The sequence below is a fragment of the Budorcas taxicolor genome, chromosome 3 (assembly GCF_023091745.1).
Source record: "Budorcas taxicolor isolate Tak-1 chromosome 3, Takin1.1, whole genome shotgun sequence".
Lineage (NCBI taxonomy): Eukaryota > Metazoa > Chordata > Mammalia > Artiodactyla > Bovidae > Budorcas > Budorcas taxicolor.
In genome coordinates, this window is record NC_068912.1 from 17,490,560 (window position 1) to 17,514,450 (window position 23,891).

At 49.4% G+C, this 23,891-nt stretch overlaps 1 protein-coding gene across 1 annotated transcript; it reads left to right on the forward strand.

Moving 5' to 3' along the window:
• The first annotated feature begins 7,160 nt into the window (after positions 1 to 7,160).
• PGLYRP4 (peptidoglycan recognition protein 4) lies at positions 7,161 to 23,666 on the forward strand. Its single transcript, XM_052637948.1, is given in 9 exon segments — positions 7,161 to 7,209; positions 8,116 to 8,223; positions 8,984 to 9,182; positions 10,844 to 10,962; positions 12,325 to 12,353; positions 12,356 to 12,569; positions 16,082 to 16,280; positions 21,873 to 21,991; positions 23,488 to 23,666. Coding segments are annotated over 9 exon segments (1,215 nt in total).
• The last annotated feature ends 225 nt before the right edge of the window (positions 23,667 to 23,891 follow it).

Genomic DNA, 23,891 nt, shown 5'->3' on the forward strand with positions numbered 1-23,891 from the left:
TTCATAGGTGAGCCTATGTGGAAAGCCCAGGCTGGGCTGTTTCACTGCCAGGAAGGGGGCTGGGCCAGGACAGGAAGTGTTCACAGAGCTCTTTTTGACTTTTTGTGAAATTCCCCAGCCCTGGCCCGGAGCTGGTTTGGGAGGAAGCTAGTTGCTTAGTCCACTTCCCCTCCACCCCACACCCCTGTCCCCCCTGAGTGAGGTGGGAAGCAGGCTGCCTCTCTTCTGGGACCCCTCGGAAGCCACCGAGGTTGTGCTTCCCACCTGTGATAGCCAGGGACCGGTGGTGGCCTGAGGACCCCTGAGGCGGGCAACCCACTCTGGCTCCCGCTGTGGCAGCCCAACAGGGATGGCTGAGCCTTCCTGCGCCTGTCTGGCCTGGCTTTTAAGAGGGCGAGGGGTCTGCCTCCACTGTGTGAACTGATGGAAAGTGCAGAGGACAGCCTGCCGCCGCCCTGCGTGGTTCCCTCCTCAGTTAGGGAATCTCCGTTTTAGGCTGTCGGGGCAAGTTCGCCTGGGTGCCCCTTGCGTGTGCATCCACAGCGCCCTCTGCTGCCTCTCTCAGGGCATGTTTCGCTCTGGACCAAGGATCCGAGACCCAAGCTCGCAGGAGCTAGAGACCTGGGGCCAAGCGGTGAAGCAGTGAGGGCTGAAGGGCACCCAGAGCACCGTCAGTAGTGCGACTTGTGACAGCAGACATGGGTCTCAGGGTTGGAGAGCCTAGAGAGCGGTGGGGACTGTGGCAAACGAGAGCATTCCTCACTTGAGGGGGCCGCTGTTACTCATCCTCGGGGGAAGGCAGCCGCGTGAGAGAGTGGATCATTTAATGGACCTCCCAAAGGTTCAGGAAATCTGTTTTTTTTTTTTCTGTAAAAACTCTTGCTTATAAGACTCGCCAACTACTTTTAAAGGAAAATAAAAACGTTAACTATGGAACGTGGTATGTGCTGAGCAAAGCACGGTTGCAGGCCAACGCCTGAAGTTCTTGTTTTTCAGGTCTCTCTCCTTGACTCTGCGGAGGCTCCCCGAGCCAGGGGTGTGGCCTGAATCACCTCTGCGGTTCCAGGATGGAGCAAGAGCCTGCTCGGTAGGTGCAGAATGAACAGTTGTTGGATTAAGAAGTGCAGGAATGGGGAAATGAATGAGTGTGAAATACACACAGGCCTGTTTGTTGCCCGGGGACTTTCTGTAGAGATGTTGGCTGAGACCATGCAGTGTTGGTTAGGATGGAAGTGACTGGGTGGGAGGAGAGGAGGGTCCGTGGTTGGTGGAGTGAGCAGCTGGACAGGGCATCGAAACAGAAGGGAGTCCACACTTGGGGGTCCTGCTTTGGCAGTGAGTTCCCTCATGACAGACGGCTGTGGCAGGGGACTTCCCTGGTGATCCAGTGGCTAAGTCTCCATGCTCCCAATGCAGGGGGCCTGGGTTTGGTCCCTAGTCAGGGAACTAGATCCCACATGCCACAGCTAAGAGTTCTCACGCCACAGCTAAAAGACACTACATGCCCCAGTGAAGATCGAAGATCTCATAACTCAGAGCCTGTGCAGCCAAAAGAAAAAGGAAAAAAAAGGCCTTGGTTGGCAGACCTCATGGTCCCAGGCTAACCCAGGCCTGGGTGAGGCTGAGGCTGACTTGTAGAGGCTGTGACCTGGGCAGGCTATTTCTGGCTTGGTCAATAAGTGCCCAGATCCCACCCAGCCTCCTCACTGCCAACCAAGGCCAGAGGTTGGAAGGAAAGGGTGGTGCGAAGTGGGGTCTTCTAGAGAGACATTCAGAGCTGCCTGAGTGGGCATGAATTGGGATAGTTTTCCTGGTTCTGGACAGTGGGCATGGCTTCCTCAGCTGTGTGAAAAACACACGCAAACAAGTGAGGAGGCAGACGCTCTGCAGCTGGAGACCTATCAGTGAGCTTGGTCCCCTGAGGCCATGGCCAAGAGGGGTCAGTGTCTCTCCCCACTCTGCAGGCTTCCCAAGTCTCAATCCTTGCCCCTGACTCCCTCTTGCTGTCTTCACTCATAATCTCTGTGATTTCTGGGGAATTTTCTTTCCCCATTTTCTGTTCCCCGGCTCCCATTTTTCCAGTCCTTCTCCTCTCCTATCTCTTGCGGAACCTGGTTTTTGTTCTTAGTGTGTCGCTGAAGTTCCAGAGCCTTCCAGAAATTCCTGATGAATATCTCAGTGTGTCCCTGTTGACTTCCTCTGCCTCGCGGGAATCCCCCTGAAACAGGAAATAAAGGGCTGTCACATTATCACCACGTTGGCGTTCTAATGGCTGGCCTTGGGGTCCCTCTCCCTCGCTAGCTTATTAACTCCTTTTACTCATCCCTGGGTGATTAACGTCATCGGAGAGGCATCTGATAAACGGCTGCAGAGTAATATGTGACTGACGGCTTTGCTAGAAACTACGCTGAGAAGATGATCATTTCCTGTAATTAAGAAGTTGTGCAGCTCGGGAAAATGCAGAGAAGGCAAGTAAGGAAGTGGGGAGGGGTGAAGGAGACATGGAGACGAGGGAGACTCCGCGGGTGTACGGTAGCCTGGGATGATCAGAGTTCGTGCTGCCCCCTTTTGGCCTACCTGTGTCAGCACAGTCTGCTGCGTTCCTTGGGCGCTGATTCTTAACCTTGCGGTTTTCAAGGCCCTTTCACACTTGACAAATTATTGAGTATCTAATGGGTTTTGATTATATGGGTTACATCTACTATTATATACAATATTATACAATTTAAAATACTTACTAATTCACTTAAAATAGTATCAGTACACCCATTATCTAACACATTTTTAAAGTAAGAAATAATATATTTTCAAAAAAAGCCTAGTGAGAAAAATGATATCATTTGTTACATTTTTTGCACACCTCTTTAATGTATGGCTTCTATGAAGACAAATGGACTTTCCTACTTCTGTAATCAGTGTGTTGTATGTGTTTTTTTCTTTTTCTTTTCTTTTTTAAACTTTATTTTTAATTGAAGGATAGTTGCTTTACGATATTGTACTGGTTTCTGCCATATATCAACATGAATTAGCCATAGGTGTACATATGTCCCCTCTGTCTCGAACCTCCCTCCCTCCTGCCTCCCCATCCCAGGCCTCTAGGTTGTTACAGAGCCCTGGTTTGGGTTCCCTGAGTCATACAGCAAATGCCCATTGGCTATCTATTTTATGTATGGTGGTGTCTATGCTTCCACGTTTCTCTCTCCATCCGCCCCACCTTCTCCTCCCTCCCCACCCCATCCCACGTCCATAGGTCTGCTCTCTGTGTCTGCGTCTCCATTGCTGCCCCGCAATTAGGCTCATCAGCACCGTCTTTCTAGATTCCATATATATGTGTTAATATGCGATATTTGTTTTTTGTTTGAAGATTTGAAGACAATCGAGCCTCACACAGATAAGTAGTTGGAAAGAGGAGAACATATTAATAGTCTTTAAAAGTTGTTGTTGAAATGGCAAACCACTCCAGTCGTCTTGCCTGGAAAATCCCATGGACAGAAGAGCCTCTCAGGCTATAGTCCACAGGGTCGCAAAGAGTTAGATATGACAGCCTACACTCACATAAATAATTACAATAAAGTTTGTTGTGAATATTCTTCTTTGATAATTCACCAAAACTCAACAAGCAAACGTTTTGAAAGGGTTATCCTAGAATCTCAGACCATATTAATCAATTCTTTGTTACATTAGAATTTGTTGGTCTATCACAAAATATAAATATGTCTCTTATGATTCTGTAACTTAATATACTGGTCATTTGGAAAAGATTGATTTACTGGGTTATCCACATCTTCCAAATGCTGGCACATTTCATTATCTAATATATATATACACATATGTAAAAATCACCTTTATTGATATCACCACTGATCTCATCAAGAAAATCTTTACGTTTCGAGAGACTGTTAAACTCATGGTAGCTGAGCCAAATTTTTCAAATTCTAATTTTTGCTCGAAAGTTTCAGTTTTATTGCACTAACATATCCTGCTGGTTTTCCTTGAAGTGAAGGTTTAACTCCGTTCATTTCCAGGCTAGACGTCTGCCTTATATACTGCAGCATGAGTATCCATAATCGAGCGGTTATTTGTTCTTTCAAGTAAGAATGGTGTTTCTATGAAAAAAGTGGCTAGTTCGACTTACCCTTCAATCACACAAGTGCTTTTCCCTGAGATGATTGTGGTGGAGATCTAATAAAATGAATAGCTTCCATCGCTTTACATTTTCGTGTGGAAAGAATACAGCATGAGGAATACAATGGCCGCTGGTGCGGTTTGCTGCCACCTCCCTGGTGCCCGCTAACGTGCTAATAGCCTGACCTGCATTTGTTTTAGGGCCGCTGGTGTAAATATCCGCACGGTAAGGAAGGGGAGGGTCTGGGGATACTTGGTTGGTGGGAGGCTTCTTGTGGTGGGTGGCTCAGGGTATATTATTATGGACTGCAGTGTTATATCATGACTGGAAATAGTCATGACCTCATGGAGCCCTGGCAGGGTCTTGGGAACCCTCAGGTTCCTTGGAACATTCTTCGAGAACCACTGTCTCAGGCAATACGTTCCTTGAAGCAGCCTGTGTATCTGTCTGCTTTTCTTTATCCTTCCTTCTTTTCCACAGAAGTTCTCTTGGAAGAAGCCAGGCTGGATGTGGGGCCTTCTGGCCCAGGTGAGGAGTGAGACAAGGACCCTCAGCAAGATAGCTGCTCTGGCCAAGGAGGGTGAGATGGCCAGGGTGGGGCTGTTCAACTTAGCAGGCCAGTTAGGATTTTGGTCCTGAGCGCAGAGAACTAGAGAGAACTGCCTGCTCAGGTCTCTCTTCCCCCTCCTGACACCCTCTGTCCAGAACAGGGTTTTTCTCTTAGGGAGCCCCTCAGCCTGTTAGTCTCCAGGAATTTGCTGGTCTCAGGATGGACCTGGGCTCACCTGCTTGCCCTCCTCTCTCAGGCAGCCACCACCCACCCAGTCTCTTCTCAGGGTTCCCACCTCCCAAACCCGTCTGCAGAATGGAACCATTCTCCTCTCCCTAACTTGATGCTCTGGGGGCCACAGGCCTCCTCTCTGAGAGCTTCACTCTGGGTCAGGCCTGGGAGGTGGAGGCCTGGGAGACAGTCCACAGGTTCAGGAAAGCCCCAGGCCCTGCAGTGTGAGTCCCCCGGCTGCAGGTCTCTCTCCCCTCATGTATCTCTGGGGCTGCTGCCTCTTGCACCGGTGGCCCAAAATGAGATCAGGAGCGCCCCACTCTGCTGCCCACCACCCCAGGGCCCTTCTTCCCAGCCCTGGGCCTTTGTGGGTCCACAAGGGAGAACAGTAGATGGAACTAAGGTATTCAAGGGGCCCCTTCGAGGGAGGTTTTCTGGGGACCCCAGGCCTCAGGGTGACTCCATAGCTTCACTCAGGACAACCTGTCCAGATTTGAGGTGTTCCCTCAAAAGGGTCCGTTCAGTGCTCTCAGGAGGCTGCTCCAGCCATGGTCCCCATGGAGACACATGTCCTATTGCATGCACACAAGGTGTCTCCTGAAGTTTCCTCCACGAAGACTCAAGGGCTCCCAAGACCAGAGCCTCAGACTGTGAGTAGATGCAGAACATGTGAGGTGATAACTGTGGCTTTGAGCTGAGAGCGGCTGAGGGGCTGGAGTGTCTTGGCTTGCGGGAGGCTTCTTGGGTGGGTGACAGTCTGATGCAGAGGTGGGGGTGGTGGTGGGTGAATGGGCCCCTTGGCCACAGAGTGGGAATCAGTTCTAGCGATAAGGACATGTGTGTGCATCACCTCCCGGGATGTACCTTTCTACTTTATCTGCCGCTGCTGGTGGGGCTGATGGAAAGGGGTGGGAGTGGGGGTTGGGGAGCAACCTCCATCCAGAACCTTCAGACTCCTGGAGCAGATCTGTCCCCACAGGCGGAAAGTTCCCAGAGGTCAGGATGTGACCCTCAGGTCCCACAGGCACCCCTGGGTTCGCCGGGCTTCCTGGGAGCCTTGGGCAGCCGCACCCTTTCCCAGGGAGGAGGTACCTGGGATTATTCACAGGGCGGGTCCCTGCTGTCAGCTCCTCTCTGGTCTCACTAATTCCCTCTCCGTGCTGTAGACGGTGGACTGAGCAGAGCCTGGCCCTCCTCTTTCTCCTCCTCTCCCTCTTTGGTTAGGGCTCCTGGCCTTTCTCTTCTCTCTGGAAAGCCAGGGCCCAGTCTTCTTTCCTGGGGAGAGAGTGCCCTCTAGTGCCTGGGAGGGTGAAGGCCGAGGAGGAGGGCAGGGCCGGAGGCCAAGCCTGAAAGGAGGCCCTGCCAGCCAATGAGGGGTGAGCCGGCTGCAACTTGACCTGCGGAGCTGGGACAGCAAGGGACCCACAGGTATTTCTGAGTGTGTGTGTGTTAGCTGTGTTTCTTCTTGAAAAGCCCTCTCTTATCAGAAGGACTGGACTCCACCAGATGGAGTGTAAAGATCAGTATTTTTGCTCTGCTCTGGAAATAGGACCCTCCCTCTCTTCAACTCTTATATCCCATCCTCTTCCCAATCACAGTCTGTCCCCAGCTGGGAAGAAATTCTCTGCATTAGACCTATCGAAGTGAGTTTGTATTTTTCCATTCTCCTACCCCCTGTCCCTGATAGCTCAACTGGTAAAGAATCCGCTTGCAATGCAGGAGACCTTGGTTAGATTCGATTCCTGGGTTGGGAAGATCTCCTGGAGAAGGGAATGGCTACTTACTCCAGTATTCTGGCCTGAAGAATCCCAGGGACAGAGGAGCCTGGTGGGCTACAGTCCATGGGCTCGCAAAGGGTAGGACATGACTAAGCAACCTTCACTTTCACTTTCACCCCTGGACCTTACAGCCCTCTTCTATAAGAGTGAGGGTTAGCAACCCTAGATTGCAGGCTTGGTGCGAGGATTAAATAAAGCATATGTGAGTGTCTACTCAGGCCTCACACATGGTAGGCACTCAATGAGATCTGGTTGCCCAGGGAAACGGGGGGGGGGGGTGTTTCCCCATCCAATGAGCACCTGACGTGTGCTGGGGACCCAGAGAAGCTTATCCACGTGCTAGCCTTCAGGAGGGCAGACGGGGCCATGCAGTAGGGAGGGGGCTCCGTTTGAGGGGTGAGCGCAGTTGGAGTAAACATCATTGTCTTCCGTAGAGCCGAGGTCTCTCCTGTCAGTGTCCTGGAATCACGTGAAGATGCTGTGGTGGCTTCTTGTCTTCTCTACTCTGGGTCTCGGGGCCTGGGGTGAGTTTTCTTCATTGGCTTAGAGAGTAATTAAGAAGGATCATCCTACAGTCTCATAACAAGAAATCTTTAAATGCCTGGTCTCCCTTAGGAGGCTGGTAGGAAGCCAGAGCAGGAGCAGGAAGACAGCTTTGCATTTAGAGCACAGAACTTGGAGTCCGTAGACCTGGGTGCAAATCCTTGCCCTGCCTCCAGCAATGATTTTAAATAAGTTAGTCACCTCTTGAAAGCTTAATTTTCCCACTTGAAGCCTGAGATAAAGTTATGATCTATATTTATTGTAAGAATAGAATGGGAAAATGCGCTGGAAAGACTTAGTACTTGAGCAATGGGGCAATGATTCTATTTGCAATATTATGTCACCCTATGATTGGGGTTTATGGTTGTCAGTAAGAGAAAGCTCCTTCAGGGTGGGAGTCTGTTGAAATCCCCAGAGTCCCGCCCACAGGAGCATGGGCATAGCAAATGCCCCCAAAATCAATCCCAGAGGAACTGACTTGATTTGTGCAGGGAATTCCAGTCCCTTCTGGGTACAATCGGTCCCACTGCTTCCGTTAGGCAAAATGCATACAAGGAAAGACTTTGTGGTTTTGAAGAGCCTGGATGCATTTCCAGTGGTTTTTGTCATTGTTGATTTTGCCAGTTGTATGTGGCACATGAGAAAAGGACAATATTTCCGACCCCCTGCCCTTGTCTGTTTAACTAACTTCCTAGGACGTTGCCTGGAGGAAACCATGCCTCATGGTACTGCTGGAGGTGGTCCTCTGGCCCCAGAGGGGCTTTCTGAAAGCACTCAGAGATCTGGGGAGGCAGAGGGTTGTGGAGAGGAGCCTGAGCCACTGCCACAGAAAGGACTGGTACTGGGGCTCTCTGAGGGCTGATGCGAAATGGAGTGTTCCTTTACAGGTGATTCCTCCTGGGATAAAACACAAGATAAACACCTGTCCGAGGGACTTCAGGACCTGCTTGGCAACATCTCGCAGCTCATTGAAAAAGACAAACGGGGTCTCAGTGGTGAGGAGGTTTGAGGACCAGCTGGGTTTCTTTTGGGACCAGGCACTTAATGGTGGGATGGGGTGGTTGGGGCTGAGACACAGGAACACCTGCGTGGGTTGTCTTAGGCCTTGGCAGGGAGGGAAGAGGGGGAAGGGGAAGTGGGAGTGCTGCTGGGAGGGACCAGAAACCCAGGAAGGGGAGGTGCAGTCTGTGAATTCAGGCCCCCCTAGCCTGAGGTTGGAGACTAGCACTTTGCCCTCAGGAGTCCTCAGACTGAAGGGGGGTCACTGGCCCTGCCTGGAGGGCCCCCCAGGTTGAGGAGGAAATGCCCCCCTGTGGGAGTGCTGGGAGCAGGGCGAAGGAAGCAGAGTGCCAGAAGAAACTGTCAGTGAGCTTGGAGCACACAGAGGGCAGTAGCGCTGGGGTGGAACGGAGAGGGCCCCTGGGGGCTTTCCCTGGGGCAAATGGTGACACGAAAGGCTTCCTGAAGCAGAGGAGGGAGGGACCCTCAACCAGAGAAGGTCATCCAGGTGTGGGGGCCAAGCACCTAGGCTGGTCTGGGCAGGCACAGTCCCTGCATTGGAGTGAGTAGTGAAATAGAAACGTGGAGGCAAGGAGAGGAGGCTGTGCCCGCCTGCCCACAGAAGGCCTCCTCCTGCGGCTCTTCTGCAGCCACCACGGGGCAGAACTGGCCTCAGCTGGTGCGTGTGGCCCAGGGCCCAAGGTGGCAACAGTGGAGCAGGGTGTGCCAAGTGACACCCGCACGGCTCCCCTGCAGGTGTCTCCACCATGGTCTCTCGTGAGCAGTGGGGGGCAGACGCCATTGGCTGCTGTGCCCAGCTGGCCCTGCCGGTGGACTTCCTTGTCACGCACCACGTCCCTGGGCTGGAATGTCACAACCAGACCTCGTGCAGTCAGAGGCTGCGGGAGCTGCAGGGCCATCACGTGCGCAACGGCTGGTGTGACGTAGCCTACAAGTAAGAGGCTGGGCTGGGGGCGTGTGACCCAGCGCTCCTAAGGGTGCCTCCCTCACCCCTCTCTTCTCTATTTCCTTCATTTTCTGGGTTGTGGTTGTACCTGGTTAATAATGAATGCAATGAAAAAGTATCCTATAAAATTCCAAAGCCTTTGAAATTTTCTGTGAGGTTCTTGACTTTGAGCTCTCTTAAAAGGGAGTAAGGAAGTGTAAGTGATGACTCTACTTTCTGTTCGCCTCTTAATGGTTCACACAGCACATCGCAGGCTAGGAATGGCTTCCCCGTATGTGGGTGCATGGGTGCGTTTGCCCCCTGACAGAGTGTGAGGTTGGCTGGGTGGGTGTCGCCATCTCCATGTTACAGGCGGGGGCACCAAGGAAGGGATCAAGGTCATGCTGCTGCTAAGTCATGTGGCCCAGGCTGGCTTGGGATTGCCCCTTTGCCCTCTGATCCTTCCACTACAGAGCGTGTTGGGGCTTTCACCTCGGTGAGGGAGGCATCCACCTCTTCCCCCGATGGTCACTCTAGCAGGCCCTCCCAGCACCCAGGACCAAGTTCCTCAGCCCCCCTCTGATGTCAGCTCATCGTGGACGATTCCTGTGTGTGGGAACGGCTTCCCACCTCAAGAGCACCTGCATCTCTCTGCGTTTCTGCTTCAGGCTTTCATCCAAGCCCCTGACGGTGAACCCCCTGGAGGGCAGGCTTTGTGGCTAACTTCTTAGTCCCCAGCCTTCTGAAGGGACAATTTTAAGTACCTCTCTCCTTGGAAGGTCACATGTCAAGGAGCTGAGCCCCAGGTGTCCGTGGGGAAGCCAACCCAATTCTTCACGCGTGGTGTTTCTTCCTGGCTCACTCCTCTGGCCCCTTCAGTCTGGCTTCCGAGGTCTCTTCCCAAATAAACTGCCTGCGTCCACATCCTTGTTTGAGGTGCTGCCTCCTGGGAAGTCTATGTAAGAGGTTACCCTAGCAGAGAGAAATCACACCAACAGCCTGTGTGGAGATCACAGACACACAGCATTTTGGAAGGAGGAGGAGAGCCATGTTTGAGGGAACGTAGAGGCCTAGAAGAATCTTAAATTGTTTGGTTGGGTCTGGGGGAGCCTCTGGGTGGCAGCTCCAGGACCCCTTCCCTTTCAAGTGTGCAGGATGATTTATACAAAACCCAGCATCTGAACTGGGGGTGGGGTGAGGAACGCGGGAGTGGTCCTTCTAAGGATGAGTGTAAGTCACTTTGTCTATCCATTGTCTCCGATGCTGCTACTGCTGCTGCTAAGTCGCTTCAGTCGTGTCCGACTCTGTGCGACCCCATAGACAGCAGCCCGCCAGGCTCCCCCGTCCCTGGGATTCTCCAGGCAAGAACACTGGAGTGGGTTGCCATGTCCTTCTCCAATGCATGAAAGCGAAAAGTGAAAGTGAAGTCGCTCAGTCGTGCCCGACTCTTAGCGACCCCATGGCCTGCAGCCTACCAGGCTCCTCCGCCCATGGGATTTTCCAGTACTGGAGTGGGGTGCCATTGCCTTCTCCGATTGTCTCGGATGAATCCATGCAAATTCCCTCTAGTGAACTTGGTTTGGCCCTTCTCCCTGAGGAGGCTGGGTTGGGGTTCCTTTTCAGGGATGTGCCTGGGGCCAGCCACCAAGCCTGGATTTCCCTCTCCACAGCTTCCTGGTTGGGGACGATGGCAGGGTGTACGAAGGTGTTGGTTGGAATGTCCAAGGTGTGCACACCCAGGGCTACAACAATATCTCCCTGGGCCTCGCATTCTTTGGCAGCAGCAGAGGTAATGGTCACCCCAGCTGTCCTTCTCCGTAGAGCTAGCTAGTTCTTCGTCTCACACTGTCTCTCCACCCTCCGCACACTGGTGATGACGCTCCCTCTCCTGGAATCCTCTCCCCTGCCTTTGGGGAACGCTCTTCCTCCCCCTGCTCTGGCTTCCTCCCAGCCTCCTCGCTGCCTGGCCACCCCTCAGGGGAGGCTCTCCATCCTTCCTCCTGCACCCTAGTTCTGCTCCCGCTCTGGTCTGGGGAGATTCTGGGTTCCAACTCTCATTCTTGCCTCAAAGACTAGAACGCCTTCTCTGTAGCTCAGATGCTTCTGTAGTATCAGGCCTGGCTTCTGGCCAGCCACTTCCTCCTTCCATCTCTCTCTCTGAGATTTTCCGTGCAATTTTTAAAAGCCATGTTGGGGCTCCAAACCCCAAGTCCCCTCCACGGTCCTCTAGCCTTATTGCCACCCTGCCCACCTGCATCCCAACATACATCCATTGAATTTCTGAACGTTTACAGTTAATAAGTGGGCTTACCTGGTGACTCAGTGATAAAGAACTCACCTGCAGTGCAGGAGGTGAGGGTTTGGTTCCTGGGTTGGGAATATCTCCTGGAGAAGGGAATGGCAGCCCATTCCAGTACTCTTGCCTGGGAAATCCCATGGACAGAGGAGCCTGGCAGGCTACAGTCCATGGGGTCTCAAGAGAGTCGGACATGATTTTGTGACTAAATAACAACAATTAGCAAAGCCTCTGCACATCTAGTTTCCTATGGCCCCCTCCCAACATCTTTTGAGATGGCCCAGATAAGTTTCACGACTACTATTACAGTAGGTACAGCCTAAGTTTCAGAGAGGTAAGTGACCCAGGTGACATAGCCGTAAGGAGAGGAATCAGAACACAAGCTCATCCCTTTCATTTCTGCTCCAGGGCAGCTTTCTGTTTGCCAGAGGAGTCTTGATGTTCAACTTGATTGATTTCCATGACCACTCTTTGCCCCTGGGTGTTACGTTGTGAGCTGTGGGATCTTGAGCTCAGTAGTTCTTGGCAACCTCAAGTTCCTCTTTGTGAATAGTGGGGTTCATCATAGCATCTGCCTCACAGGCTTGATGTGAGGATTATAGCAGCCACTGCAGACAGAGAGGCTGGCACATGCCTGGAAGGGCCCTAGTGATGGGAAACCCTAACGCAGCCAGGGGGCTTTAGTGAGCATGGGGCTGCCATCCAGCTCTTCCCCAGGGAGACAGATGAATGAAGTCTCGGTGGGTCTTTGGGAAAGGTCTTTCCAGTCACCAAAGCTCTGTCCAGGCAGACCCTTGAACTCCAAGCTGTCCAGCGCTCAGGATGAGCCTGTTCCCCTTCCTCCCCCTTCAACAGCTATGAAGGAGCTGGCAGGATATCTTGTCCTCCCCCGCAGAACTCTGCAGCTCAGGCCAGATCGAGGCTTCCTAAGGATCACTCTCTTCCAGGCCACAGCCCTAGCCCTGCCGCCCTGGCAGCCATGGAAGGTTTGATCTCCTCTGCTGTCCGCAAGGGCCACCTGTCACCCCTGTATGTCCAGCCACTCCTTGTGAAAGGCGAGAGCTGCCTGTCTTCTCAGCAGAATGCAAGTCTCAAGGAAGGTAAGACTTGAAGTCTTAAAAAAAAATTTTTTTTTTGGCAGTGCTGCAAGGCATATGAGATCTTAGTTCCCTGACTAGGGATCAAACTCAGGTTGCCTACCTTGGAAGTATGGAGTGTTAATCACTGAACCCCCAGGGAAGTCCCTAAGACCTTGAGTCTTACTGGACCTCCCTCAAGATTCACTCCCATTCACTTCCAAATGCCACTGGATGTGACTTTTTCAGTCAGGCTCTCACTGGAGTTGTTCTTTTTTTAAAAAGTATTTTTTAATTGGTGGAAAATTGCTTTACAATTTTGGGTTGGTTTCTGCCATAAGACAATGTGAATCAGTCATAATTATATATATCCTCCCCACCGCCCCCCCCCCCCCCCCCACCGCCCCCAGCCCTCTAGGTCATCACAATGTGCCGGGCTGGGCTCTCTGAGTCCTTTAGCAACTTCCCACTGTCTGTTTTACCAATGTTAGTGTATATATGTCAATGCCACTTTCTCAGTTTGTCCCACCCTCATCTTCCTCTGCTGTGCGTACAAGTCTGTTCTCTACGGGGTTCATCAGTACCATGCTTCTAGATTCCATATGTATATGTTACTATATGACACCTGTTTTTCTCTTTCTGACTTACTTCACTCTGTATAAGAAGCTCTAGGTTTATCCATCTCACTACTACTGACTCAGATTCATTCTTTGTTATGGCTGAATAATATTTCATTGTATAAATGTACCACAAGTTTTTTTTTTTTTAATGCAAACTCATCTGTTGATGGACATCTAGGTTGCTTCCATGTCTTGGCTATTATAAATATCGCTTCAGTGAACATTGGGGTACTTGTATCTTTTATAATTGTGGTTTTCTTGGGGTATAAGCCCAGTAGTGGGATTTCTGGGTCATGTGGTAGATTTATTCCTAGGTTTTTAAGGAATCGCCGTATTATTCCATTTGTTTTCCATAATGGCTGTATCTATTTACCTTTCCTTCAACAGTGCAGGAGGGTTCCCTTTTCTCCATCCCTTCTCCAGCATTCACTGTTTGTAGATTTTTTTTGATGATGGCTATTCCAACTGGTATGAGTGATATGTTACAGTAGTTTTGATTTGGATTTTTCTCATAATGAGTGATGTTGAGCATCTTTTCATGTGTTTATTATTCATCTGTATGTCTTCTTTGAAGAAATGTCTGCCTTTTTTTTTATTGGGTTGCTTGTTTTTCTGATATTGAGCTGTATGAACTGCTTATGTATTTTGGAGGTTAACCCTTTGTCTGGGGAAACAGTGTAAATAGTGGCAGACTTTTTTGAGGGGGCTCCAAAATCACTGCAGATGGTGAGTGCAGCCATGAAATTAAAAGATGCTTGCTCCTTGGAAGAAAGGCTATGACAAACATAGACAGCATATTAAAAAGCAGAGACATTACTTTGCCAACAAAGGTCCATCTAGTCAAGGCTATGGTTTTTCCAGTGGTCATGTATGGATGTGAGAGTTGGACTATAAAGAAAGCTGAGTGCAGAAGAATTGATGCGTTTGAACTGTGGTGTGGAGAAGACTCTTGAGAGTCCCTTGGACTGCAGGGATATCCAACCAGTCCATCCTAAAGGAAATCAATCCTGAATATTCATTGGAAGGACTGGTGTTGAACCTGAAACTCCAATATTTTGGCCACCTGATGTGAAGAGCTGACTCATTTGAAAAGACCCTGATGCTGGGAAAGATTGAAGGCGTAAGGAGAAGGGGGCAACAGAGGATGAGATGATTGGATGGCATCACCGACTCAATGGACATGAGTTTGAGTAAACTCTGGGAGTTGGTGATGGACAGGGAGGCCTGGCGGGCTGAAATCCATGGGGTCACAAAGAGTCAGACACGACTGAGCGACTGAACTGAACTGAACTGATCCCTTTGTCAGTTGCTTCGTTTGCAAATATTTTCTCCCATTCTGTGGTTTATCTTTTCATGTTGTTGATAGTTTCCTTTGTTGTGCAAAAGCTTTTAAGTTTTATTAGTTTCCACTTGTTTATTTTTGTTTTTATTTCCATTAATTTAGGAGATGGGTCAGAGAGAATCTTGCTGCAATTTATGTCAAAGAGTGTACTGTCTATGTTTTCCTCTAAGAGCTTTATAGTTTCTGGCCTTACATTTAAGCCTTTAATACATTTAAAGTTTATTTTTGTGTATGATGTTAAGAAGTGTTCTAATTTCATTCTTTTTCACATAGCTGTCCAGTTTTCCCAGCACCACTTATTGAAGAGGCTGTCTTTTTCACTGGAGTCCTCTGATGGGCAACTGGTCACCCAACTCTCTGAAACATTAGGGCTTGCAAACCTTGAGGGGGGGCCCTCCAGGTCACCTACTTGTCCCTCCGATTCCTAGAATGATAGAGGCATGGCACTCGGCATAGTCTAGCTTGTGTTCACTCATTCCTACGTCAGTTATTTACTGAGCACCTGTGCGTCGCTGAGGATGTATCAAGGGAGCAAACGCTCAACAGCAGTGCCCTCATGAAGTTTCAATCAAGATGGCAGAGAAACACAATAAGAACACAAACAAGTAAAATAGTTGGTGTGTTACATGGTGAAATGGTGAAAAGTGCTATGAAGGGAAAAAAACCTGGCGAGGGGTAGGATACACAAGCACAAAAATGCACGCCTTTCTGAATACAAAAATTATCAGTAGAGCTGCATTAACAGACCAAAGAGCTTAAGGCATTACTTGTACTGACTTAAAGGAAGAGTTTAACGTAATTCAAGGAAGATTAAACGCAGATTTTGAGTTTAACAAGCAGCAACATCAAAACTGGGACAGTTAGAAGGGAGTTTCCTGGTGGTCCAGTGGTTAGGGCTCTGTGCTTTCACTGCTGGGGGTCCCGGTTTGATCTCTGGTTAGGGAACTTAGATCCCACAAACCACATGGTGTGGCCTAAACAAACAGTATAGTTAATAGGCACTATTCATCTTTTCTTGGACTTAATAGAATTTTAAAGAAAATTGGACTTTTGTATTAGACCTTGGAGTGAATTTGATCTCTGCCTTTGGATGGTGTCATCTGTCAGTATTAATAATTGCTTACACTGACAGAGTTTTGTGGACTACAAGTGATTCTTAAAGACATGTTTTCAGATGAAAATTCAACTGATTTCTCCAAAAAGACCCTGTTACACGTACATACACACACAAACACACACACACACACACACACACGCACGCATGCACACACAACAGTTGTTCAGATAAATAAATACACTTTGGACTTGGGATAAAGCATCCATGTCCCCTCAAGATCAACATTCCCATTGTCCTTTGGGTTCTGATTTTTGGGGTTGTAGCTGGTGATTCTTAGCTCCTGCATCTTGAACGCAATTCCTATTCCCAGATAGGCCACCAGGAACTGCCGGGCTCTCCAGGTCCGTAGTCATGGTCAGGGCAGGATGCCGAGAGGGTGGGCGGGATGTTCAGTAGCGAGGTGGGTGACCAGAGCGGGCACAGTGAATCCTCACATCCATTTTTTGCCCCACTACAGTTTGCCCACTTATTGTCCAGAGGTCTGCTTGGGATGCCAGGGAGGCCCACTGTCCCGAGATGAACCAGCCGGCCCAGTATGTCATCGTTATCCACACCGCGGGGCGAACCTGCAACAGGTCTGATGAATGTCGCGTGCTGGTCCAAGACATCCAGTCCTCCTTCATGGATAGATTGGACTCGTGTGATATCGGGTACAAGTAAGTGTGCCTGAGGCTGTGAAGGCTTCTCTTCCCATGGGGGTGGATACTGATCCTGTGAAAGCAGTGGGAAGAGGATCTAATATTTACTGAGAGCCCAGCATAGGAGAGGTGGTTCTTCTCACTCATGGATTCCTCACCAAGCCCTGGGTAGGCCTTATTTAGGATGTAGCTAAGGGGTGGTCATCTCCCTTGAGCACATTCTCAAAATGTGTGTCTTTATTATTTTAATTGAAGTATAGCTGTTTATAATGTTTTGTTAGTTTCAGGTGCAAAGTGATTCAGTTTTACACATACATATATATTCTTTTTCAGATTCTTTTCCCTAATAGGTTATTCAGTTCAGTTCAGTTCAGTCACTCAGTTGTGTCTGACACTTTGAGACTCCATAGACAGCAGCACGCCAGGCTTCCCTGTCCGTCACCAACTCCCAGAGCTTGCTCAAACTCATGTCCATCGACTCCGTGATGTCATCCAACCATCTCATCCTCTGTCATCCCCTTCTCATCCTGCCTTCAATCTTTCCCAACTTTAGGTTCTTTTCAAATGAGTCCGTTCTTCACACTGGGTGGCCAAAGGATTGGAGCTTCAGCTTTAGCATAGTCCTTCCAATGAATATTCAGGACTGATTTCTGTTAGGATTGACTGGTTGGATCTCCTTGCAGTCCAAGGGACTCTCAAGAGTCTTATCCAACACCACAATTCAAAAGCATCAATTCTTCAGTGCTCAGCTTTCTTTATGGTCCAACCCAAATATACGTGACTACTGGGAAAACCATAGCTTTGATGATATGGACCTTTGTTGGCAAAGTAATGTCTCTGCTTTTTAATATGCTATCTAAATTGGTCATAGCTTTTCTTCCAAGGAGCAAGTGTCTTTTAATTTCATGGCTGCAGTCACCATCTGCAGTGATTTAGGAGCCCCCCCAAAATAAAGTCTGACACTGTTTGCATTGTTCCCCCATCTATTTGCCATGAAGTGATGGGATCAGATGCCATGATCTTAGTTTTCTAAAGATGAATTTTAAGCCAACTTTTTCACTCTCCTCTTTCACTTTCATCAAGAGGCTCTTTAGTTCCTCTTTGCTTTCTGCCAAAATGGTAGTGTCATCTGCGTATCTGAGGTTATTGATATTTCTCTCAGTAATCTTGATTTCAGCTTGTGCTTCATCCAGCCTGGCATTTTTCATGATGTACTCTGCATTTAAGTTAGATAAACAGGTGACAATATACAGCCTTGATATACTCCTTTCTCAATTTGGAACCAGTCAATTTTTTCATGTCCGGTTCTAACTGTTGCTTCTTGACCTGCATACAGATTTCTCAGGAGGCAGGCAAAGTGGTCTGGTATTTCCATCTCTAAGAATTTTCCAGTTTGTTGTAATCCACACAGTCAAAAGCTTTAGCATACTCAATGAAGCAGAAATAGATATTTTTCTGGAACTCTCTTGCTTTTTCTGTGATCCAACAGATGTTGGCAATTTGATCTCTGGTTCCTCTGATTTTTTAAAATCCAGCTTGAACATCTGGAAGTTCTCAGTTCACATAATGTTGAAGCCTCGCTTGGGGAATTTTGAACATTACTTTGCTAATGTATGAGATGTGTGCAATTGTGTGGTAGTTTGAGCATTCTTTGGCTTTGCCTTTCTTTGGGATTGGAATGAAAACTGACCTTTTCCAGTCCTGTGGCCACTGCTGAGTTTTTCAAATTTGCTGACATATTTACTGCAGCGCTTTAACAGCATCATCTTTTAAGATTTGAAATAGCGCAACTGGAATTCCATCACCTCCACCAGCTTTGTTCGTACTGATGCTTGCTAAGGCCCACTTGACTTCTGACTCCAGGATGTCTGGCTCTATGTGAGTGATCACACCATTGTGGTTATTTGGGTCATGAAGATCTTTTTTTTTTTGTACAGTTCTTCTGTGCATTCTTGCCACCTCTTCTTAATATCTTCTGCTTCTGCTTCTGTTAGGTCCATATGATTTCTGTCCTTTATTGAGCCCATCTTTGCATGAATTGTTCCCTTGATATCTCTAATTTTCTTGAAGACATCTCTAGTCTTTCCCATCCTATTGTTTTCCTCTATTTCTTTGCATTGATCATTGAGGAAGGCTTTCTTATCTCTCCTTGCTATTCTTTGGAACTCTGCATTTGGATGAGTATATTTTTCCTTTTCTTCGTTGCCTTTAGCTTCTCTTCTTTTCTCAGCTATTTTTAAGGCCTCTTCAGACAACCATTTTGCCTTTTTTGTATTTCTTTCTTTTGGGGATGGTCTTGATCACCACCTCCTGTACAGCGTCACAAATCTCCATCCATAGTTCTTCAGGCACTCTATCTAGCAAATCTAATCCCTTGAATCTATTTGTCACTTCCATTGTATAATCCTAGGGATTTGATTTAGGTCATACCTAAATGGTCTAGTGGTTTTCCCTCCTTTCTTCAATTTAAGTCTGAATTTGGCAATAAGAGTTCATAGTCTGAGCCACAGTCAGCTCCTAGTCTTGTTTTTGCTGACTGTGTAGAGCTTTTCCATCTTTGGCTACAAAGAATAAAATCAATCTGATTTTGGTGTTGACCGTCTGGTGATGTCCATGTGTAGAGTCATCTCTTGTGTTGTTGGAGAGGGTGTTTGTTATGACCACACAATATTAAGTAGAGTTCCCTGTGCTATACAGTAGGTCCTTGTTGGTTATCTCCTTTATGGACAGTAGTATGAATGTGTGTCCTTTTGAAAGGTCAGATATTGACATGATGGAGACCAAGGCTGTGCTGAAAAGGTACTATAGGACATCAAATGCAGGGAAGATTGTAAAACCCGTAGAAAGGAGCATCTAAAGATTATGCCTTTTTCACATAATCACCTCCCACTCCTCGGCTTAGGCTCTGTCTCTCAGTTCAGCCCCAACCTGAAGTTTGTCTCCCTCATGTTAAACTCTCCTTTGCATCTGAAAAGTATCAGCCTCCTTGGGGAGGACATCTTTCCTTACACAAGAAGATGAGGTGATGGGGAGCAGCCAGAGAAGAAGCAACTGGGAGAGTGTGGTGCAATGGAAGCTAAGAATGTTTGAAGAGGTGGGAATTGGCAGGGCCTCTGCTTCCCTGGTGGCTCAGATGGTAAAGTGTCTGTCTGCAATGCGTGAGACCCAGGTTCGATCCCTGGGTTGGGAAGATCCCTGGAGAAGGAAATGGCAGCCCACTCCAGTACTATTGCCTGGAAAATCCCATGGATAGAGTAGCGTGGTAGGCTACAGTCCATGGGGTCGCAAAGAGTTGGACACGACTGAGCGACTCCACTTTCTTTTTTTCTGAAACAGAGAGGTCAGGGAAGGCAAAGTCAGGGAAGTGTTCTCCTGTCCAGATAGTACTTTTGGATCTCTCGAATGGCAAAGTCTGTAATCCTTTTATAGAGAAGACACTGACCTAACAGAAGAGTGGAGACTTTTTGAAGGATGCTTTCAGAGACTGAAGATAAGACGTTTGGGGTTCAGTTCAGTTCAGTCGCTCAGTCGTGTCCGACTCTTTGTGACCCCATGAATCGCAGCATGCCAGGCCTCCCTGTTCATCACCATCTCCCGGAGTTCACTCAGACTCACATCCATCGAGTCCGTGATGCCATCCAGCCATCTCATCCTCTGTCGTCCCCTTCTCCTCCTGCCCCCAATCCCTCCCAGCATCAGAGTCTTTTCCAATGAGTCAACTCTTCGCATGAGGTGGCCAAAGTACTGGAGCTTCAGCTTTAGCATTAGTCCTTCCAAAGAAATCCCAGGGCTGATCTCCTTCAGAATGGACTGGTTAGATCTCCTTGCAGTCCAAGGGACCCTCAAGAGTCTTCTCCTATCTAATATCTTGGACTTAGCTTCTGAACAACAGCAACAGCAACAACAACGTCCTATCAGAAACGGCGGCATGGAGTCTTATGTCTTAGGGTGGGTCTCTACTGACCCAGATGGCGTATCTGTGCACGGGAGTCACAGGAGCCCCAGTGGAGCTGGAGTTTAGTCCCTGCTGCTGCTGCTGCTGCTGAGTCGCCTCAGTCGTGTCTGACTCTGTGCGACCCCATGGACTGCAGCCCACCAGGCTCCCCCGACCCTGGGATTCTCCAGGCAAGAACACTGGAGTGGGTTGCCATTACCTTCTCCAATGCATGAAAGTGAAAAGTGAAAGTGAAGTCGTTCAGTCGTGTCCGACCCTCAGTGACCCCATGGACTGCAGCCCACCAGGCTCCTCCGTCCATGGGATTTTCCAGGCAAGAGTACTGGAGTGGGGTGCCATTGCCTTCTCTGTTTTAGTCCCTACTTGTCCCCAAGCCCAGGACAGCTGTGTGGAGGGACCCTGCCTTAGATGGATTTACCACTGCTGCTTGATACGTACTCCTGGGCTGACTGCCTCTCCCCTCTCCAATCCCTGGTAGTAACATCGTTTTCAAGATAGGAGGAAACTTTTCCTCCAACATCTATTACCTATCAGGATGTGTTTTGCTGGGCCCTGGTATGCAGAATTATTCCCAGTAGGAGGAGGGAGGAGAAGGCAATGGCACCCCACTCCAGTACTCTTGCCTGGAAAATCCCATGGATGGAGGAGCCTGGTGGGCTGCGGTCCATGGGGTCGCGAAGTCGGACATGACTGAGCGACTTCCCTTTCACTTTTCACTTTCATGCATTGGAGAAGGAAATGGAAACCCACTCCAGTGTTCTTGCCTGGAGAATCCCAGGGACGGGGGAGCCTGGTGGTCTGCTGTCTGTGGGGTCACACAGAGTCGGACATGACTGAAGTGACTTAGCAGCAGCAGCAGCAGCAGCAGCAGCAGCAGGAGGGAATGGTGGGATTTCTCACCAAGATCAGGAGCCCAGCAAGGGGAATAGGTGGGTCCAGGTGTGGGTTCATCGTCTTTCTGGGTGGCAGCTGAAGCCAGGGAAGTAGATGGGTTAGTCCTGGGACAAAGTGTCAAGTGAGAAGAGGGGAGTTAGGGCCACATCCCGAGGAACCCCCCAGGTGCAGGGAAGGACACAGGAAGATGAGGTGATGAGGAGCAGCCAGAGAGGAAGCAACTGGGAGAGTGCAGTGTGACAGAAACTAAGAGTGTTTGAAGAGGCAGGGATTGGCAGGGCCTCCCGAACAGAGAGGCCAGGGAAGGCAAGGTTGGGGAGGTGTTCTTCGTGTGTCCTTAGTCGTGGGGAGGTGTAGGTCATCTGTGCGCAGCAGTTCCACTGGTGAGGTAGGGCTGCAGGCGTCGAAAATACTGTCACTGTTCCTAGTCTGTGAGCTACCTGCAACAGTGGTGCTGTGCTGAGGCCCATGGGCTCATGAGAGAGGATTGTTGTTAGGAATTTTGTCAAATCATTGGTAGGCTGAGATCAGCCATGGTGGGAGAGCAATAAAAGCTGCAGATCAGGGCTGCGGTCCATGTCCCTTGCCCATGAGAGCTGGCTGACCAGCATGACACTGGCAGGGACTCTTTGTTACACAGTGTTTAGGACTTGATAAGCTACTCAATGTCTGATGAGTAGACAAGAATGAATGAGTGAATGGAACAGCCTCAGAGTGCCTCTCTTTCACGCCCTTCTCCATCTCCCCTGGCTGTCCTCTAGCTTCCTTGTGGGCCAGGATGGCATCATCTATGAAGGAGTAGGCTGGAGTGTCCAAGGTTCCCACACCCCCAGCTACAATGACATTGCCCTGGGCCTCGCCTTTATGGGCACCTTCTCTGGTAAGTGGATGCTTTGGGCAGTAGTGGTCATTGTGTGGTATTTGAGGGAAAGTGTCTGACCGCGTCTGCTGAAGTGGCTTAGCAGCAGCAGCAGCAGCAGTGCTGGGTTTGCCCCGCTTCAGATCTGATGTTGAACTAAGCTCAGTGTGAGAGGTGGCCTTTGAGACAGAATTCCACCCCAAATTTACATATTTCACACCCAAACAAATGCCTCTGTCTTCTGATATCCGAGACACATTAGACAAGGAAAGAAGATCTTTGTGTATGTTTCTGGTAAGTTTTTACCATGACATCCACGTGTGGACACTTGCCTTATTTGCCAAATGCACAGATGAGCCCTGTCTCTGCATCCAGAGTGCGCGCTGAGAATTGCTATTGCTCAGAGGTTTGATCAGAGTTTGTTTAAGCTCAGGGGCCTTTTGTGGAGTCTCTGGGAAGAGAAGGCTATGTCACTGGGGGCTAGTACTAGATCGGGCCTTGGATAGGGGAAGGAGTGAGCCAGGGGAATATGCCTGGGGATGATGCTGGGCCTATGAAGGTGAAGAAAACACTCTATGGCTAATGCAGGGTTGCTCAACCACAACATTATCAACATTTCAGGTCAGATAATTCATTGGGGCTGCCCTGTTCACTGTAGGGTATTTAGCAACATCCCTGGCATCTAACTACTAGATACCTACAACATCCTTCCCTTCACTGTGACAACCCAAAATGTTTCTCAGTTCAGTTCAGTTGCTCAGTTGTGTCCGACTCGTTGCGACCCCATGAATCACAGCACGCCAGGCCTCCCTGTCCATCACCAACTCCCAGAGTGCACTCAGACCCATGTCCATCGAGTCCGTGATGCCATCCAGCCATCTCATCCTCGGTCGTCCCCTTCTCCTCCTGCCCCCAATCCCTCCCAGCATCAGAGTCTTTTCCAATGAGTCAACTCTTCGCATGAGGTGGCCAAAGTACTGGAGTTTCAGCTTTAGCATCGTTCCTTCCAAAGAAACCCCAGGGCTGATCTCCTTCAGAATGGACTGGTTGGATCTCCTTGCAGTCCAAGGGACTCTCAAGAGTCTTCTCCAACACCACAGTTCAAAAGCATCAATTCTTCGGCACTCAGCCTTCTTCACAGTCCAACTCTCACATCCATACATGACCACAGGAAAAACCATGGCCTTGACTAGACGGACCTTAGTGGGCAAGGTAATGTCTCTGCTTTTGAATGTGCTGTCTAGGCTGGTCTAGGGGGTTAGATTGTCGCCTGTAGAACCGCCAGGCTGAAGGCTTTGTGCAGCCCCAGAGTGACTGTATATTCTGTCTCAGGCTCTGCTCTTCTGATTCAGGAGGAACTTTGGTGCTGAGGACTCTAAAGTCTTGGTTTTCTACCTGTCTGCAAGGTGGAATGTACCAGTTTGGTGGTAAAGGTGGGTTAGGGGGATCTAGGAGTGTGTCCTGCCCTGGAACAAATGTGGGAATCCTATAACTGATGAGTCTGCTGTGGTTTGCAGGTTCCCCGCCCAATGCCGCAGCGCTGGAGGCAGCCCAGAACCTGATCCAGTGTTCCGTGATCAAGGGGCACCTGGTCTCCGACTACCTGCTGGTGGGGCACAGTGATGTGACCCACGTTCTGTCTCCTGGGCGGGCTTTGTACAACGTCATTAAGACTTGGCCTCATTTCAGACACTAGGGAGCCCCTTTTTCTCCCAAGACCATTCCTGTCCCCAGCCACGTCCCCTTCCCCAACCCCACCTGCTGGTCCTCCCCTTCCTCTCCATTCTGATTCAGCACCTGTATCCTCTCCTTGGCAACCCCATCCTGTCCCTCCTGTCTCAGGTTAGTATGGTCATTTCCTGCCAGCATCTCCCAGAATCTCTTAAACCCTGTAGTTGGATGTTCCCAGCCCTCTGAGTCT